At 36.6% G+C, this 20594-nt stretch overlaps 1 protein-coding gene across 1 annotated transcript in view; it reads left to right on the forward strand.

Moving 5' to 3' along the window:
• Positions 1-20594, forward strand: part of cv-2 (crosveinless 2-secreting protein) — a 111670-nt gene that overhangs the window by 65358 nt on the left and 25718 nt on the right. Inside the window, exons 6-12 of the mRNA XM_090371510.1 lie at positions 4239-4324; positions 4800-4899; positions 8567-8673; positions 8804-8953; positions 12778-12934; positions 14998-15185; positions 20273-20411. Of these exons, the coding sequence (XP_090227636.1) occupies positions 4239-4324; positions 4800-4899; positions 8567-8673; positions 8804-8953; positions 12778-12934; positions 14998-15185; positions 20273-20411 (927 nt within the window). The remainder of the gene's footprint in view (positions 1-4238; positions 4325-4799; positions 4900-8566; positions 8674-8803; positions 8954-12777; positions 12935-14997; positions 15186-20272; positions 20412-20594) is intronic.

Below are 20594 nucleotides of genomic sequence, written 5' to 3' on the forward strand. Positions count from 1 at the left end.
TCAAGAGAAGAATGTTGCATATCGTAATTGGCTTGTTTCTAATTCTTCAGTTTCATTTTCTACCTACACCAAAGCTCGCAACAATTGTAAAGCAGTTATTAATCAGTCAAAACTAGATTTTGAACAGGCTAAGAGTAGAAAACTTGCTTCTGGCCCTAATGATAGCCGAGCATACTGGTCTCTTGCCAAAGCTATTGTCCGCAAATTTTACCCATCTCTGCTCCGACCTCTGTCCAAATCAGATGGATATGTTGTCACTTCAACCAAGGATAAAGGTGACCTGCTAGCATCCCATTTTTCTTCCAACTCATGTATTAATGATCTTGGTAAAACACTTCCCATCATTCCCAACGCGCTCCATTCAATGCCTCCAGTGGTCTTCCGTCTAAAGGATGTCAGAAGGATTTTGACGAATCTTGATGCCAAGAAAGCTCCAAGTCCCGATGGTATTTCTCCACTTGTTCTCAAAACCTGTGCTCCTGAACTTACTCCTATTCTTTGCCGCCTTTTTTCACTTTCTTATTCCAAAAGTGTTTTTCCTTCTGCTTGGAAATTTGTTCATATCCAGCCAGTTCCCAAAAAGGGTGACAAATCCCTCCCATCCAATTATCGTCCCATTGCAATTACTTCTACTCTTTCTAAAGTAATGGAGAAATAAATTAACCGCCAACTCTTAAACTACCTAGAAACCTTCCGTCTTATCAACGATCGCCAGTATGGATTCTGTCAGTGTCGATCCACTGGTGATATTCTGGCTTATGTTACCTATTTATGGACTAATTCAATGGAAAGGTTCGGTGAAACACAAGTAGCTGCTCTTGACATTTCAAAGGCTTTCGATCGTGTTTGGCATAAAGATCTTCTAAACAAGCTTCCATTTTATGGTTTGCCAACTGTTTTTTGTAATTGGTTATCCAGTTTTCTCTCTGATCGCTCACTGAGGGTGATGGTATATGGCTCTCTGTCTTCTAACTTCTCCACTAATGCCGTTGTCCCCCAAGGTTCAGTTCTTTTTCCCACTCTTTTCCTCTTGTATATTAATGACCTTCTTCCATTGACTGGAAATCCTATCCATAGTTTTGCCGATGATAGCACATTGCATTCCACTTTCCATTTTCAGAAACCTTGCCCTTGCTCAATCAGCTTCAACTTCTCGAAAATCTGCTACCAATTCCTTAAATGCCGATCTTCAGGTAATTCTCCAGTGGGGCAAAGACGACTTAGTTAATTTCAATCCTTCTAAAACTCAATCTTGTCTTATATCTCGCAAAAAGGATTCTTCTGCTCCTATGCTTATCTTTAGTGACACTCCGATTTCTAAGCAAAATGATATATCTCTTTTGGGGATTACCCTGACTTCTAATCTCTCTTGGCACAAGCACATTACAAATATTGCTTCCTCTGCATCTAAAAAACTTGGTTTTCTCTTTCGCTCTCGGCGTTACTTTTCTTCCAAACAGCTGCTCACTCTGTATAAATCGCAAATCCGCCCTGCCATGGAATATTGTTCCCACATCTGGGGTGGTGCCCCCAAAACCTCTCTCAGGCTTCTTGATTCCATTCAGAAGAGGGCAGTTAGGTTAATTAATGATTCATCTCCAACAGTCTCTCCACTCGCTGTCTCATAGACGTACTGTTTCTTCTGCATGCCTCTTCTACAGATACTTCCATGGGCACTGTTCTTCTGAATTGGCTTCTATAATTCCCGCTCTCTCTTTCAAAACAGTCCGAACACGTGCTGCCAACACCCATTTACTGTCCAACTTCAAACCCACAGAACCAACTTTTTATCTTCCTCATTTATTCATTGAACTGCTGTTTTCTGGAACAACTTTCCTTCATACGTATTTCCTGAAAATTACAGTCTGCAGAAGTTCAAGTCCAATGTCAACAAATATCTTCTTTCGTCTTCTCAACCCCCAACCCAAGCACGGTACTAAGTACTATAGGTTCTAATACCTCTCGTGTTTGGGGTTTACATTAAAAAAAAAAAAAAAAAGAGTTGTCTAGATTCTGTAGAAAAACTGAATTTTTACTTGATACCATCGCATTAAGCCAATTGTGTAATGCACAACTGAGGTGGTAAGCATATCAAAGAATTTTCCTCTAACCTTTTTGAATAAATTAAACGAAATTATAGCGTATCGTATAACCTGAAATAAGAAATAAATTTAATCGAATTTTCGGATTAATTTATTAAGATTATTGATTGGGTCAGATGTACAGAGCTGTTAAAATTAAAGTATCGCTATGTAGAGGGCTCTGGAACGAGTTCTAAGGCTCGTACTGAAGAGAAATTTGGACAACAGGTACAATAAAGAATACACTCGCCATTTATTGGGGAAAAAAATAGTTACAAAATTTGTCACTATATGGCGCTGTGGCAATACAAATCACTTGAACAGCGTTACAATTGTTCAATGTGTCCTCCATTTTTGTCAACGACAGTTTCCATTCAACAGTCAACAACAGTTTCCAACAACAGAATTTTCTACAGCAGAACGTAACATGCCAACTGGAATAGCCAGCACATGACGTCTAATGCTGTCTTTCAAATCTGCCAAAGTTTTACATCCTTCCTGATACACCTGGTTCTTCATAAAAAACCCACAAGATGTCTGGAAACAACGGCTGATGATCCGTTTGTCTGTAAAGTGTTGCCTTTACAGACAAACGGGTCATCAGCAATCTTTGGACACAACGGTGGATGTGGGATGGCGCACCATCTTGCATGAATATGGTATCCTGAAGGCATCCATGTTGTTGCAGCTCTGGTATTTAGAAATTTGCCAACATTTCATAATATCGCTGTCTAGTGACGGAACAGGTGCGGGATCTAATCGGTGTTACCTGTTCAAAAAAATATGGCCCGATAATGAATGTGGCCGTAAATCCACACCACACTGTCACTTTTGGAGAATGCAACGGGACCTCTTCGATAACTCTAGGGTTTTCTGTTGCTCAAATGCGATAGTTGTGCGTATTCACTTGTCCATTTAAGCAGAAGTGGGCTTCATCACTCCAAAGGATGTTCCATGGCCAAGTGATATCCACTGTCATTTGCGCCAGAAACTGAAGTGCGTATGTGAAATGAATATCTGCATAACCATGCTTTAGCTGTTGTAGCATGCGCATCTTGTAAGGATAGTACCGCAACACCTGACGCATTACTAGCCTTACAGTGGAATACGGCATGTCCACTTCACGAGAAACAGCTGGCACACTTGCGCTACCACATGGAGATTGACTCGATAAATCCACGACTGCTATAGCCACATATTCAACACGAGAGGAGTCCACTCGTTTTCGACATCTACCTGGTTGAACACCAAGATGTTCTGTCGCTTCAAATCTCGCAATCATTTTGTTGCTGTTCTGATAGTACAGTTTCATTAATAGCTCCTTTTCCTGCAACGTTGTTGGTATTGCTGCTGTAGTGCAGGCAAACATCTACTGTATGGTTTGAAAAGACTGCTTTGCTTTTATACAGTACACTAGAGCTGAGTAGTGGTGCTATAGCAATAACTTAAGATTATGCAAATAACGTAAGTTATTTGCGTAATCGTAACTAAGGTAGTTACGCGCCATACAGTGACAAATTTTGTAACTAATTTTTTTCCCAACAAATGGGGAGCACATTCTTTATTGTACCTGTTCTCCAAATTTCTCTTCAGTACGAGCCTTAAAACTCGCTCCAGAGCCCTCTACATAGGGATACTTTAATTTTAACAACCCTGTATAGCGACAAAAAAAGTCTCCCGGAATTCACCGGCAGTCGAACAGTTGTTGTTATTGTAGTAGGATTTTAGAAGCATCAGCGACTAAGGCTATATTGCTCCGTGTATATTGTCTATAAATTGTGTATTCTAAGGTCGATTTTCTGTTTGCTGGATGAAAAACCCAAGTTTCTGGTAGGAAAAAAAAACAAAAAAAAACATGCTACCCTCGGTTAAATCAGCCACATTGTGAAAATATGTCCATAAAAATTACTCACGTCATCGATGGGACTCAAACTCAGGTCTTCCCCGCCCGATGTGTGTGTGTGTGTGTGGGAGGGAAGACTGAGATTCTACCAACTGTGCTACCCACGAATCTTCCGGGATTCACCTGCACTCGGACAGAAATTCCTCGGATTAGCAATTCACAAGGTGAAACCCTAAATTATTATCGTCAATACTTAGATAATCAATAAATATTTTCTTCTAAATTAAAATTTTCTTTAATTAATATTAATTTAGGATGCGAGGTCGACGGCAAAGAATACCCGGAAGGATCAAAAGTTCCGTTAACACTGAGTGACCCTTGTGTTCACTGTAGGTGTCAGGTAAGCACGCTACTCTTCTCTAACCTAACATTTTAAAGTATTTTAATTTAAATTTATTTCGAGATGTGACTTGTAGAGTTTAAATGTTTTGAAAGTAACTAATGTTTGATGTTTGCTTGTACAACTTTCTTCAAACAAATTTTCTAATAACACGTGTGCAAAGGTGACAGACAGAAAATGTTTTTTATAGAAAAAAAAAATTTAAACTGTATTTTAACGAGTATTTTATATATTTTAAAGAAATATTATCAATATTTAAAAATATATGTATTGTGTATTATTTGCAATCCCAACCTAAGTAGCCTCCTGTGAAAAATTAACTTTTTTTTTATTAAATGAATTTATTAAAAATATAAAAGGTTAAACTGTTAACGTTATTGAGTAAAATGGTTTCTGTGGTTTCATTTTAAATGTTGAAAGCTTTTTGTGAATCAAATTGGTTAAAAGATTGCTTCTTTTTCCTGCCGTATCAAAGAATAACAACACAGTGTGCGAAAAATCTGCTTGTCCCGTACTGCCATGCCCGCCTTCCAAATTTGTACAAAGGCCTGGATCCTGTTGTCCGGAATGTAGAGGTAAATGTATAGACCGAATTAATATTTTGGGTATAAAATAAGGGCCTATTGATAAATATCCCTTTTATATTTTAAAGCATAAACAGATGAAACCTTTGCTTTGTCTTTTATATTTTTATATATTGTCCTATTATCATACAATGTGAAAAGTAAGCATGTTGGTTAGGGGATGTTCACAAATTGCATTAAGCTCTTTTTTAACTTCTTTGAACTCCCGTAACACTTCAATAATGGGGAAAGTGCATAATTATGGAGTTTCATTAGTGTTTTTATAAACAAATGAAGGTAAGAGAAACGGTTTTAATTAATGAGTTAATAAATTTATTATCCTGGGTGTTAATTACAAACGAACATCCGGGAATATATTTATGAATGTTATAATAAGAGAATATGAGAAAACAAAATAGGAAACAAAAGGAAATATTTATTATTTAACGTCTAAATACTAATAGTCAGTTCACAAAAACCACGTTACTGACAATAATCACAGTTTAATACAGGCGATCCTCGTTATCCGAGAATAATTGGTTCCAGAAAATTCCACTTAAAACGGGGACCAATTTTCGTAATGTTTATTATTTAAATAAAACTAAATGCAACTATAGAGAACTCTTTAAAAAAAAACTACGCTAGTAGTGTGAAAGGCATCATTTCATCTGTATCTCATATTGTGCTCATTCTTCACAACGAGTTGCCAATGTATTGTACTACCTGGAATAAGTAACGCTTCACTAATAGAGAAGAGTATTGTTACTTATTTTCGGTGTGCGCTACCACCCAGACGGCCCCGTTTCAAAGCTAGTTGGCTTTTCATCGGTGGGCGGGCGGGCAGGTACCCTGGTATTGCAAGTGAAGCATTACTTATTCGAAGTAGTGCAATACATGGGCAACTCGTTGTGAAGGATGAGTAGATATGGTATCTCTACACCGATATTATATAGTAATGTTTATTATGTACTTGTACATAGTAAAAAATGGATTAAGGAACTGAAAAATGAGAAAATTATTTTATTAGACATTTTTTATTATAATATGTTACACAATGTAAGGTTAAGTAAAGTTTATTGAAGTTGCACTATTTTTCAGTTGTACGAATAAAGAATGAATCCAGAGTTTGTTTGTTTTTTGTCGTATTTTGTCAGATAAAATTGTGTTGTAGCATTTAGTTATGTCTTCGCGCTTAACATCTGCTGCACGATAGATCTTTCTCACAAAATATATTCAAGTGCTTGGTCAATTTTCTCAAGGGAAAAAAAGCTTTAATTCTTCAATTTTCAAATCCTCGTAACTGCGGCGACTCGGATACTGGGGACACCCTGTAATATGAAAATCACCAATTAAAATTTTCAAAAAAAAAAAAAAAAAGAAAAAAAATACAAATTATAATCAAACATGCAAGTACTGTATCGTAATAATCTTATTCTTCTTTGCTTTTTCCTTTGCATGCGTATCAATCACTTATTTATTAATTTTTCCGATAACTCATTCAGGCCCTCTAAACTTATCTTCATGCAAACGTTCAATATTACAGTACAGATGCATCATTGCATATATAATAAAAAGGCCTGACGTAGCCGAGTGGTCAGGGGTCAGAGTGCATAGCACGCGTTCCTTGAGTGGACCGAGTGTAAGCCCGTGACTACTATATACGATAAATATTTGTATTGACGATATAGATAAATAAATAAAATTTATTTATTTTTATTGTTTATAGGCTACGACCAAACCGTCTTGTTTGTGGTATACAAAGGAAGAATTAGCCACAAGTAGAGCCTTGCTGTGTGAAAAAAAACAAATAAAGGGAAAGTGAAAACCGTAAAGCGAAACTGCTGACGATTGAGTTAATGGCTGCAGACTACCCTGAAAGCTGCGGAACATTTTATAATTACAATTACAATAGCATCTGTCAGGAACCAATTTAGGCGAACCTATTCGCGGCCTGAAATCTTGTTTGCGATATACAAACAAAGAATTACAAGCAAGTAGACCGTTTGTGTGAAACACTATCAAGAGATGGTTCGTGTGAAAATAAAGGGAACCTGAGAACCATAAAACGAAAATGCGGACACTTGAAATAGTGACTTTTAGTTACAATTTGTGCAGCCAGAAATATTGCCCATTTAATTATTTTGAAATTTTCGTGTCCTTTGAATTTTAGTGATTTATTTTCGCCATGTACCACCTAACAAGTACCACATTAATTGATTTGATTTTTCGTGTTATATTTATTTGACAAATTTATTGAATTCGTGTTTTATAAAATAAAAATTACTATTTTTTCACCGGGAAAAATTGGAATAAATGGAAGTAAATGTCAATGTCAATCTTTTTTACATTGATTCTTAAAGAAAATGTGAATCGTTGTTACGAATACCGGATTGTTTTCTTCATATTTCCGTATTGTAAAATGTGCCGAATTTTTAAGAGTTCCGGATTGTAAAGTGCCGGATTTTACAGAGTTCACTGTAACCACAGGTTAAGGCACTGTCTCTGTCTCAATAAAATACATAATTAAATTTTGTGTTAAGATGAAAGGAATGTTTTACAGGATATGTGTCTAAGCAACTGAAGTCATGTTGTTGTAAAAAGGTTTTTTAGGAGCAGCAGCGACTATGTCCATATTGCTCGTATATACTGTCTGTAAATTGCGTGTGTTCTGGGGTAGATTTTCTGTTTACTGGACAAAACACCCGAGTTTCCGGGAGAAAAAGCCATGCTACCCTCTCCTGAGACGGACTAACTCAGCCACGTTGTGAAAAAGGCCCATAAAATTCCTCACGTAATCGACGGGACTCGAACTCAGGTCTTTGCCAGCCGGTGTGTGTGGGAGGACGGCGATTCTATCAACCCTGCTAACCACGAGAGCACCAAGTTATGAAGCATCCGTATATCAGATCTGTTGAACGGGCCAGTGCCTTTGCACCATATTTTGTTCGTAGTGAACTATCCAAGTTGATAATTGACATCGTTTAATTGTATCTATTTGTATATTGTGAATACCTTCACAACTCTTGTCTTTTAATTGTATCTCATATTGTAAATACCTTTACAACATGTTGTGAAGATATTCACAATATAGATACAATTAAAAGATGCCAATTATCGACTTGGACAGTTCACTACGAACAAAATATAGTGCAAAGGCACTGGCCCGTTCAATAGTGAATCTTAACCGTAGTCCCATACTTCATGTCAATTAATCGTATATCATATCTATAAATTGCATCCGATCTATTGGCAGTTTACGCGATGAAAAACCCTTGTTTTCAGTGACAATAAATTTTTAAATTCCACGTACTTGAGATCAACCAACTCAACAGTAAGTTTTAAGACGATTTGAGAGGAATTTTATGGGAAAACTCTGGGTTTTTTTTTTGTTTTTTTTGTGTTAAAATAAATAAATTGATCCACAAAATCGCAGTACTCAGATGTATCATAATTTGTGTTTTAATGCAACCAAACAGCGTAACTCATATCCAGTGGTGTATCATCACAAGCTTAGGCCGTGGTGCAACGTAAAATTTTAATGTAACTTTCTCATTTTGCTCTTTTACTTTTTGCCTCTCGTGAACGCAGGGTCCCGGTGAAATTGCACCTTCACCATAGGATGATACATCACTGCTAAGATCATTGAGTTTCATAATAAAATTCTCCATTCTTCTTTCAGGAAACCGCAAAATATTTGAACTACATGGAAAATGCCTTTTAGGGATGCATGCCTATAGGGACAGTGAACATCTCACATACGATTCCTGCACTCAATGTACTTGCAATGTAAGATTTTTTTTTTTTTTTGAAAATATCTGTTAATTTATCTCTTTCAAAATGTTATAAAAAACTTGTGTATGTGATTTCATTTGTATTCTTTGTAATTCTATTTAAATTTCCTCTTTTTTTTTTCTAGGACTCTACTAGTATATGTCAGAGGTCGTCATGTCCTGCACTTGAGTGCTGGCCAGAGCATCAAGTATTTGATCCTGAAGAATGCTGTCCTCAGTGTCGAAAAGCAGAAGAGAGGAAGGCTGCTTGCGTATCCCAAGGCAAAGTGTATGAGGCGAGTATGTTTACCGGCAATTTTTTATTCTTCTTACCCTCTTAACATTTCCTGTAGTTAAAGTTATTGCATGTTGTCTATCAGAAAATAAGAATGATTTAAGTTTTCCTTTAAATTATCTTTTCGATTAGTTTTCATTCCCACGGAATATCGCACGGTTGGTTAAATAGCTTCAATATATACGAGTATCTAGCACCTTTCGTGTGAGCGTCGAGCCACAAGTTTGCAATTAGCCGATCTGTGGTGGGGAGTGGATTTTTCAGTAAGTTCGATGTGTATATCAAGTTATGAATTCATACTTAAACAAATGTTTTACACGACAGAGATAAAACCACCGCGTTTAATTCTGTATGTCTAGGGCTTTTTCATCATTATTACACTTGTGACATCCAAACATATGCTTGAGCCCATTTTAAAATGAATTCATTAAATGAGCACTATTATCTTAATCCTTATTTTGGGGAGACGTATTTTAGGATTAGGATTAGATTATTGGATGTCTCTGATTTGATTGTTAGATAAATAGGATTGGATTATTAGATAGTCGGGATTAAAGTATTAAGATTACGTGTAGGAGTTCGTTACCGGTCACTGAATGCACCAGAAATGGATGACATAGTAATGGGTTTCTGCCGTGTTCAGAAACATTATATCAATACAGATCATTATTTCTTAGTAGGCTCGATAAGTTCCACTGCTTAGCGAGGTCATCCAACACCCTAGCAGTTTATGATGCCAAAGAAATAGAATCATATGCGTATCTGATGACAGGTCCTACACAGGTACTAAATGTTTCTTATTATAACTACTTTATCACATTACTACCAGGCCCAAATTCGAATCTCGCCAATAATGTCGGTTTCGGTCAGTTTCCCAGGAAGAAGGCAAACTGACCGAAGAGTAACGCGGTTACAGACACATACTGATGCTTTATTCTATAGCTTTGGTTCCTTTGGCGCTTAGAATCCTGTGACGGAAGCCGACACAATGTGACGTAAGCAGAGCCTTCGAATGAACGGCGCCGATCTTGAACTTAAGTGTTTAACTAACAGCTAGTGGCACCCACCCAACCAAATGTGTAAAACAGTTTGATCCTTTTGTCTTTATGTTTTGGCCTTTTCTGCGTGGGTAGCACAGTAGAATCGCCACTGCCCTTTCCACACTCGGTGGTAAATGCCTGGGTTCGAATCCCGTCAATGACACCAGAAACTTTTATGGGCTTTTTTCACTCCGTGGTTGAATTAGTTGGTCTCAGGCGTAGATAGCAAGGTTTTCCCCACCGGAAACTGGTTTTTCGCCCAGAAAAACAGCCAAATCGACCAGAGAACACAAGAAATTCACGAATATAATGCACTCTCAGTTTTTTTTTTTTTTTTTATGTTAGGTCCAAATCCCATCAACAACGTGAAAAACTTTATAGCTTGTTTTTTTTTAGCATCGTACCCGAATTAGTCAGTTTCGTCTAGCAGAATTGGCAAACCGACACAAATAACACATGCATTATTACCGACATAACATACTGGTATATGGGCTATCGCTTGGGTAACCCATAACTTCAAATATTAAAGTCCTTATATTTTGTAACTTTACTGTTTGTTGCAGATCCTTCATCAAATAAACATCACATCGATGCATACAGATTATGTACATTAGCAGAAAACCGGACCTCGCGCGTGGCAAAGTGATTGTTATCACCAATTCGCCCACAATGTGTGGAAAAGATCTGAATATCAATTCTGTCAGTGTAGTATGTCTCGGGAGGTGGACGATGGTTCTCCTCCCAGGAAACTCTAGTTTTTCATCCAGAAAACAGCTGCTATGGCACTTAACACATATATGATGTAACCATAATTATAAAACCAATTGAAAAGCTGACTGTATATAGAGGAAGTGTGAAAGTTGTGATAATAGTAACATATTGTTTAATGGTTTTTCTCTTTAATATAACGCATGCTTTCTAGTTATACTTTGATTTCAGGAGAGCTTTCAATACCGTTGCACATGGAAGACTACTGTACAAATTGGAGCAGTATGGCATTAAGGGCAATTTGCTACAATTGATAAAAGGGTGGTTGAGTGGGAGAAGACAGACAGTGGTAATCAGTGGACCAATGTTATTAGTGGAGTCCCCCAGGGGTCGGTGTTTGGCCCATTGTTGTTTTCTGTATTTATAAATGATATTGATGAAAGTATATCAGGCTTTATGTTGAAGTTTGCAGATGATACAAATAGAAAGGTTGGTAGGGTTGTTAATGACAATAAAGACAGTATGCTACTGCAACAGGATCTAGAAGAGTTAGGCAGATCGGCCGAGAAGTGGCAACTGAAGTTTAACATTGACAAATTCAAAGTATTGCATACGGGTAGAAGTAACCCAAGAGTAATGTACCAACTGTGTGGTACTACACTCAGAGAGGTGGAGAATGAAAAATACCTGGGGGTAATTGTGCAGTCAGATATGAAGTTCTCTCAGCAGTGCAGACAGGCTGCCAGAGCAGGTCATGGAGTCTTGTCAATGATATGATATATAGGAATTTGCTAGCAGAGACAAGGAGGCGATTATCCCTTTGTATAAGGCAATGGTCAGGCCACACCTTGAGTACTGCGTACAGGTCTGGAGGCCTCATTTTAGAAAGGATGTAGAGTTGCTAGAATGAGTACAGAGAAGGGTAACAAGACTGGTGAGGGGAACAAAGGGGTGCTCTTACCAAGAAAGACTAAAGTTCTGCAAATTGCAGCGTCTGGAGACTAGGCACCTGCTAAGTGATCTGATTGAGGTGTATAAAGTCTTGAATGGTGTGAGCAGGCTCAATGCTGATGGGATTATTCAAATTCAAATTGAGGAAGAATGGTTGCAGAATAGATGTGTGGAAGTTTGGCTTTAACCAGAGGGTGGCTGATTGTTGGAACAAACATCCATCTGTCGTTGTGAAAGTTAATAGCTGAAATAAATTCAAGGCAGAACTAGACAAATATTTGGAATGCATGGATCAGTGAAATGGGAAGGTTTTTTTTTTTTTTTTGGCTGATGCTGTATAAGCTTGCTTTCTTGCATCATATTCCTCTATTAATGCTAATGTTATTGTACTCGCTTTGCCTTCCTCACTGATTGTTCAGGAGGGAATATATAAACCGAATAAATTTATATTGTTAATAATACTCGTCACTACTATGTTATAGGAAAAAAGAAACACCATATTAAGTTTCATTGATATTAACAATCAGCATCTGGAAACCTCTGATGGGTAACATCCTCGAAACGTAAAGAGTATAATAATAAAGTATTTTTCTACAATAATGCCTCTTGTAAATTAGCTTATTTACAAACTTCCGTTTTTTGTTGAGCAGCGAATATAATCGTGTAATTTTACATCAGATGGGCTCCAAATTGTATTCTTGCTTAAGTTGCCAGTTGTTATTCGCCCATTAAGTGGATGTGAGAAAGTGGTGCGGATTTCGAGTGACAGGAATTAAGTAATGAAAACTTGCACGTAGGTCGAAAAAGGAATCTAGTTTGCCTCCCTATTAATGAATTAGGTTTACGTTTTGCTGTTAAAATCAGTCCTAGAACTTTTAACTGTAGAAGACTGTTAAAGAGTATTAGAGTTACCAATGAATAACAGTGTCAGTTTCCCAAGTACAAATTGTATATTTGAATTAATGTGTTTATGCTTCTAATTTAATTTATTTGTTCATTATTTTTATTCTTTAATGTGGCATACGATAACTATTTTAGGTTGTGACTTAAAATATATTTCAGTTTTTGTTGACTGACTTGGAAAACTTCCAATTCTTAGTAGGAGTTTCTTTGTTTTTCAACCTAGAGTGGACACACCTGGAAATTGGAACGTTGTACGCGTTGCGAATGTTCTGACGGAGAAATTCGTTGTTTTGTAGAACAGTGCATCAAACACACTACGTGCCCACCTCGTCATACATTAAAGGTGCTACCAGGAGAATGTTGTCCTTCATGCGTAGAAGGTGAGCAATGAATTTGTCTTTTAACTTATAAACAAATACTATAATTAAAAAAATCGAAGTTTAAATTACTGTTTAGTATAATAAATGTTAGTTGAATTTAAATTATGGGCAACTATACTTCTTACAATAGCAGTAGCAAATTTAAAATTGAGAAAGGAGTTCGACAAGGAGACAGTATCTCCAAAGTTGTTTTCTGCTGCTCTTGAAGAAGCTTTCAGACGATTAGACTGGTTGAAGAAAGGAGTCAATGTGAATGGAGAGTAACTAAATCATTTACGATTTGCAGATGATATTGTGATCATAAGCCATGATCTTGAAGAATTAGAGGAAAGCCTTAATCAGTTGTGCAGAGTTAGTAAAGATTTCGGACTAAAGATGAATATGGCAAAAACAAAAGTAATGATGAACAAGTATGCCTCAGGAAGGGATATAATGATTGAAGGAGCAGTAATTGAAAAGGTGGAGTCATATACTTATCTGGGACAAGTCATTAGCTGTAATAATGATAAATGGCTGGAAGTCAAGAGAAGAATAAATTTTGGATGGATAGCATTCGGGAAATATAGTCACATACTGAGGCGCAATATCCCAATTTGACTTATGGAAGTGAAACTTGGACACTCACCAAAAGAATGGAACGATGGAACGAATTATATTGGGAATCAGAAGAAGAGAAATGCATGGATAAGAAGAGAAGCACATAGATTAGGCAGCAAGCTCAAGTAAAGGACATTCTTATCAAAACTAAAGAACTGAAATGGACTTGGGCAGGACACATTGCTCAAAGGCATGACGACAGATGGACTAAGAAAATAACATAATGGAGAATAACAGAAAATAAGAGGAGCTAAAAGAAAACCTGGAAGACAACAACGGAGATGGACAGATGATATTCAACTGTTCGTGGGCAGTAAATAGATGGCCATTGCTCAAATCAGTAGGAACTGGAAAGTTACTGGAGAGACCTTCATCTTGCAGTGGATTGAAAGTGGTTGATGATGATACTTTTTAAGCCTTTCTTACTTTGCTTCAATGGACAGAATGTTCATTGTTTTTATGCAGAGTACTATAGTATATGAGCATTTTGGAACTGCTGATCAAATGCAGTTCTTCGTGAAATACGAAGGAGTTCCAGAAAATTTAGAAGATTATATCTTCATAGGTAGTTACATGCAACTGACAACTAAAGTGAACTAAGCCTCCCGAGTATAGGTGACTTGAATTCGCCTTAGCATGGATGCTACAGAGAATGATATGACTCGCAGGACGTTCCATATTTGCGCCCCAGTAGTCGATAGAATTTACACATTGCCCAACAAATGCTTGATGTGTTGATATCGTAAAGTGGCGGACCAAAGAAGGAGAGTGAAGTCTTTCGAACGTTCAGAAAGCAATATCCCTCCTGGTGATATGAGATGTTGTTCTGTTGAAAGATGCCATTGCCGTTGAGATGGAACAGGAACACTCCCAGATCACGGCACTATTGTTACCACTTTTCATTGTCATCGGACTCCACGTACAAAAGAGAGAGAAAGAAGGATAAATATTTTTTTCGGCTGTTGACTGTCCAGTTGTGACTTTCTTGATGCTGTAGCACAAATCAGATTGTTCCTGACGTGGAATTAACCAAGTGCATCGACTAAGAACGTCAGCGTTCCGAGGCGAGGAGACACAAAATGTTCCACCTTTCTGGCAACTTGTACTTTCCGTATTCCATTTGTGATGGCGGCCGGCGGTTTTGTTGGTTTCTGAAAAGAAACTCACTAGATGTACTCTTTTGTAGATGCAAAGAAAGATTTATTCTCCTGGCGCCAACAATCAAACTTCGCTAAATGCTACACACTTAAGCATTTAGTGAACACCGGCAACTATGCTCAGCTCGTTTTTAATTATTATGGAATGGTTCATTCACTGTTGTAGATGGTGATCCATTTTTGATGACCATTGAGTGTATTAGAGTAATTATAAACCTTACCAATTACTTAAAAATAAAATTTATAATTGAAATGTTATTATTTTCATTTTAATACGAAGTAACTTTATATTATGTTTTCTTATTTCAGACGATGGTGTTTGCACAGTATTTGGAGATCCCCATTATCGTACATTTGATGGTAGGATTTTCAACTATCAGGGATCGTGCAAATATGTACTGGTCAGGGAGTGTAAGAAAAAGTCTTTCACTGTGGAGGTGCTAAACGACTCTCGTTACTCCAAAGCGTTTTCTTGGACTAAGTCCGTCACACTTAAGGTTGGCAAAGATTACTGATATGTAAACTTTTGGAAGATAAAGTTACCAAGGTTAGGTTATTAAAATAAGATATTACAATATTTATGATATTACCCGTATCTAGTCATGTAATAACATTTAGTTTTGTTTAGAGACTCATTCTTTTGGTTTCATTTTTTTTCTCAGTCGGTACGATATTGACTTGCGGTTTGAAAAGTTGTAGACGGAAACAATTCAAACCTAGACCGTGGAGTCTTTCATATAGTTGAGCTAATTGATCTAATTAGAAGGTTGTAGAGTTTTTAACCGAAAGGTGCGTTTATTTATAACTAAATACCAATAATCAGATATTTTGAACATAAATAATTTAATGTTATGGTTAAGCGTGTATTACATGCCAAACTAAGGCTATGAGGCGTTAGAATAGCGTGTCGGTAATGGTGTATTATTCGTTCGGTTTGCTGTTTGCTGGAGAAAAACCCAAGTTTTCGGGAGAAAAACTTCAGTACCTCGCCTGAGGCTGTCTAATTCATCCATGCTATGAAAAAAGTCCAGAAAAATTCTTCCCGTCATTGATGGCATTCGAGTCAGGTTCTGCCATTCAGTATGGAAGGATGACGATTATAACCACTGTGCTACCCTCGAGGGGAATTTAATATTATATTACGGAGAGATCGTGTAGTCGCGCAGCCATATTATAACTACTTTTTTTTCCATGTTTTCTCTGGCTGTAGCACTTTGGTTATAATCACCATGCTTCCCATACCAGTTGGAAAAGGCTCTGACTAGAATCCCTCAAATGATGCGAGGAACTTTTTTTCTTTTTCTATACAATGCCTGAGTTAGTCCCTTTCAGGTGAGGACAGCGAGGCCTTCCCCATCCGAAACGCTGGTTTTTCTTCCTGCAAATTATGGACGTACGATAGGGGTAGATGAGGTAATTGTCGAGTGGCCCAAAGGTAACACTTTTTACTTTTCGCCCATAAAAAATAAAATGTGTAATATATTGTCAAAAGTATTTATTAGTACACTGTACAGTGTTTCCATCTGATAGAAAAATTTTGGTTTGATTACAGCCTGGAAAATGCTTCCACACTTTCATCTCAACTGTGAATTACAGTGGAGGAAGCGTGATGGTGTTGAGATACTTTTCATGGTATGGTGTTCTATCACTGATTTTTGTAACGATACAATGAATTGATTGACCTGTCATGATATTCAAGACAATGCTGCACTTCCTTTCTAGCGGAATTTTACGATGAAAGGCTAAACGCGTGGTATCAGGGCAGTGCTTCCTACCAATAAAGCGTAGTGCAGCACTTTGAAGAGAGCAAGGTGCTACACTGGAATGGCGTGCTCAAAGCGTCGATCATAATTCAGTTGAGTATCTGTGCGATGAATTAGAGAGGTGCGTTCGAAATGTACCATGGAGGCCGAATTTACATGCTGCATTAAAAGATTTCTTGCACAACGAATGGCGATATATTTCCATTTGAAATTTAGCAATAAATTTCGCGTAGAGTATCTGCTATATCGAAGGATAAAGATGGGCCTAAAATGGTATTTTAGTCACTTATATGAACTTTTGGTGTCCCAGTACATTTGAATTTGTTTGCATAATAATAATACATATACTGTATTACTTTACTCAGCAGCCTCACTTTTATATAGTATGTTTCAACCTTTCAAGGAACAAATGTAGGAGCATATTTCACATTTGTTCCGTTACAAAAAGTTTTTATAAATTTAGGAGTATGTCTGAAGTCTTTATTTTTGAGATATTAATCATAAATTACAACACATAAAACAAAACTGGAATTAAAAAAAAAACATCTAAAGCAGCTGGTCAAAGTGATCTCCATTTTGTTCAATGCAGCATTCAGTGGACGAATCCACGAATCCTTAGCGCGTCTTCTCTTTTCAAGCCTTTTTAATGGTGTGGATTTTATCCACACCATTAAAAATTTAATAAAGTTTTAATAAAGTATCCACACATTTAATAAAGTGTGGATTTTATGTAACTCCACATTGAAGGATATGAAGTCTGGTGACCTTGATGGCCATTGTATAGGGCCATTCCAACCGATCCACTGATTACTATACTCTGCATTTTGAAAAAAAAAAAAAAATTCACTAATGTTTTCTCAGAAAAGGGTGTGTCTGAATCATTTTCTAACGCCCATTTCAAAAATGGCTTCTGTTTGTCAGGTTTCTTCAAAAATCACGAAAAAAATTTTTGATTTTTCACTAACTTTTATTAATTTTGACAGAATTTGTGCACTGAAATTGTAACAAAATGCTACTTTATCTTTCTTATTTAATACATGTTGAAAACGATATTAAAAGGGGCAGTGCGGTAAAAGAGTAGGGTTTTCCACACCCGAAGTATAAAGGCGTTCGGGTTTTCATGTTTTGATTCAGTAAAGCTGCCGATTCAATTAACCAATGATTCCTTTAAGCGGAAACCACTATTAAATTTTAACGAATTGCTTTCTGCAGCTAAAAAAACCGATCATAAAGTAAAATAAAAAGTGCTGCAGTGTACCGTTTGCGTACCCTGGGATTACACTTACCACACTTTGGGAAACACTGCCTTACTGTAAAGGAGACAGTCGTCGTGGAACTTGAAACTCAAATTCCACAACGTGGAACTTTGGTTCCAAGTTGGCTTGTTTCAAGAACAACGCTGTTCATATCGGCGGTGGTACGTGTGTGTGTGTGTGTTTTGTTCTGTTTAAAGCCCATTTTATACAGTCATGTTTTTATGATTTAAATTTGACCATAAAAATGTTTTGCCGTTGTACGCGGTTTTGTAATTTATGATTAATATTTAATATATTGGAGATAAAGACTTAAGACATGTTTCTCGGATTTTTTTTCTCGCATTTTTAGTTATAGAATATGCTCCTGCATTTGTTCTGCGCAATTTTGAAATATCCTGTATATCAGTAATGTTCAGAAAATAAAACATTGCATGTAGCCCCTGTAAATCCACTTCTGCCGGAACGTGCAGAAGTTTGCCAAGTACGTGAATAAAATGGTTAATTTTTTAAATTAACGTTATTCATTATGTAAATACCAAAACTTATATTTTTAATGATGCACAACACTGGACTTGAGATATAAATACTAATATTAATCATATTAGTAAATTGTTGTTATAATGTTTTTTGAATAACACGTTTCGATTAGTTTATCTAACAAATAACAGAATAATTCAGTCACTCCCGCTCGCAATTTTTGTACTTACTAAGAAAGAATTTATTTATTTGTTTATGACAAATATAATAATAGAGCGAAACGTTTGTTATCTTTGATAATAAAATCTTCAGTTATAAGATATTGTGTAGTCTAATCTGTTATTTAATTTCTGTAAAAAAAAAACTATTGTTTCCTCAGTTATAATATGCAAGATAATCTAAGTCAACGTATTGAAAATATATTTTATAGAGAATTTCCTGGATATTAGTACCAGTATAAACTTTCTTTGCATTATATTAGAAAAAATCAGTGGTTTCATTCCTACCTTGATTTTTGCCTCTTCTCTGCAAGACTATAAAAATAACCCTCCTGATTATTGTGGAGATCCATTTGAGCAGCGTCCTGACCTGCATTGCAGGATTTGCATTATTTACTAGCTAATCCACTGATTTCTTGATGTCCTGTATGATTCGGCTTCGATCGACCATAATGAAGTCTGTTTGTGCCCTCTTGTTACTCGCTATTGAGAATATTCCTCTCATTCATTAGTCAAATTAACGAGGGCTGAATATTCTCACTGGTGAATAAGACAAGAACCAAAGGGCACAACATTGGAACAACTTTGAGGAACGTCGGAATAAGTCGCCTTCATTTGTGGCAGAGGCGGAGAGCTGCTTGACAAAATTCAAGGAAGAATTGAATGTCATTGACGGTGGGAATAATATGAGAGAGTTTTTTGGCAGATGCATAATGAGTTTGCTTCATTACATCATTATGCCATTTTAATACATACACATATGAAGCATGCACACAGTGTATTTTGTATGCCTCATAGTGCATAGGGAGTTTTGTAAATTACCTCAAAATTTATTTGCTTTGTGAATGATTGGACATCTTTGATTTTTAAATCTCTCTCTCTCTCTCATGAGAGAAATTTTGAACTCCCCAAAAATTCGTTTGCTTATGAGTTATAACCGAAGAGGAGAATGACTTCGGCTTTCTGATTTTTAGCCAAGGACTTATGGAGGATATTTCCATTGTTAAATAGATTACGCCATGCTCAATCGGGGCCGTATTATAAAAGACACCACAGGATGTTTAATGATACTCTGAGAGAAAGCGACTTTTTTTTTCTGCATCCGGGATCTGAATGATGAAATGCTTTCGCTTCACATTTTCCCATATGATAAAGCATATGAGTACATATGCTTTATCATTTACGCAATTTGGGATGGAGATTGAAGTTTCATTCTAGGAAGTAGTCGGAATACCTTATCATCTTTCCAATTGTTTCCTTTCAAAATTTAAGCATTTGTCCTCTGATTCTTTCTAGAAGAGTATTATCTGTACTCAGAATTAAAGTTTAGATATATTTACATGTTTAAACTGGACTTAAATGTAGGGTTCTCGGCTTTCCGAGATTTGAATCCTGAGGACATTTATCTAGATCCAGATACTCGAATTTTGGTTGGATTCGATAAAGTTAAATCTCAACAAGTGTTAAGAAATAAAGTGTAATGACTTATTAAATAATATTACAGTATTGCTCAATAAATGTGATGTAAATAATTTATTTTGGCAACGGACAATTGATATATTATCGTTATCAGAAACGGCAAAGAACCTTAAAGAATTCCGGGACTTTCAGTACCTTAAGTTCTACCCTACAAGTTTGTGCGATTCCTGATCAACCGGGCGAATCTGGAACAGTTAGGAACCCTAAAATGCAGTCCAAGACAGATTTCTATGTACAGCTTTTTAACATTGGTAACTAACCGCTAGCATATTAAGAGTTACATTAAGCAGTTTGTAAAAGCTGAATTTATTGTTTCTTTTACACGTACTGTGCAAAATATTCTTATTAATATTTGTAGAATTTCGGGTACTCTACAAGTGTCTTCCCATAGGTAGATGGCACCAAAATACGCCTAGGTCAGTACTTGAAGATCCAAGTAGACCGAAAACCTGTCCAGTTGCCATATGTTATGCTTGGGGTACTGTCGATAGTTCAAGAGGGATTCAGTGTTGTCGTCAGGACAAATATAGGTGATTATTTGAAATTTTTGAAACCTTGCAATAATAGGAGACAGGTGGCGTAACAGTAATCACCAAAGAAGTTTTATTTTTGGAGGGAGGTAGAAATTTTTTGCCAAAGTGATTTCGGTAGTTATTTTCGGTTATTAATTACTGTTTTCATAAATATTATTATATTGAACTTTTGTAGAAAAT

Source organism: Mastigoproctus giganteus, chromosome 4 (assembly GCF_048544385.1).
Source record: "Mastigoproctus giganteus isolate SK-2022 chromosome 4, ASM4854438v1, whole genome shotgun sequence".
NCBI lineage: Eukaryota > Metazoa > Arthropoda > Arachnida > Uropygi > Thelyphonidae > Mastigoproctus > Mastigoproctus giganteus.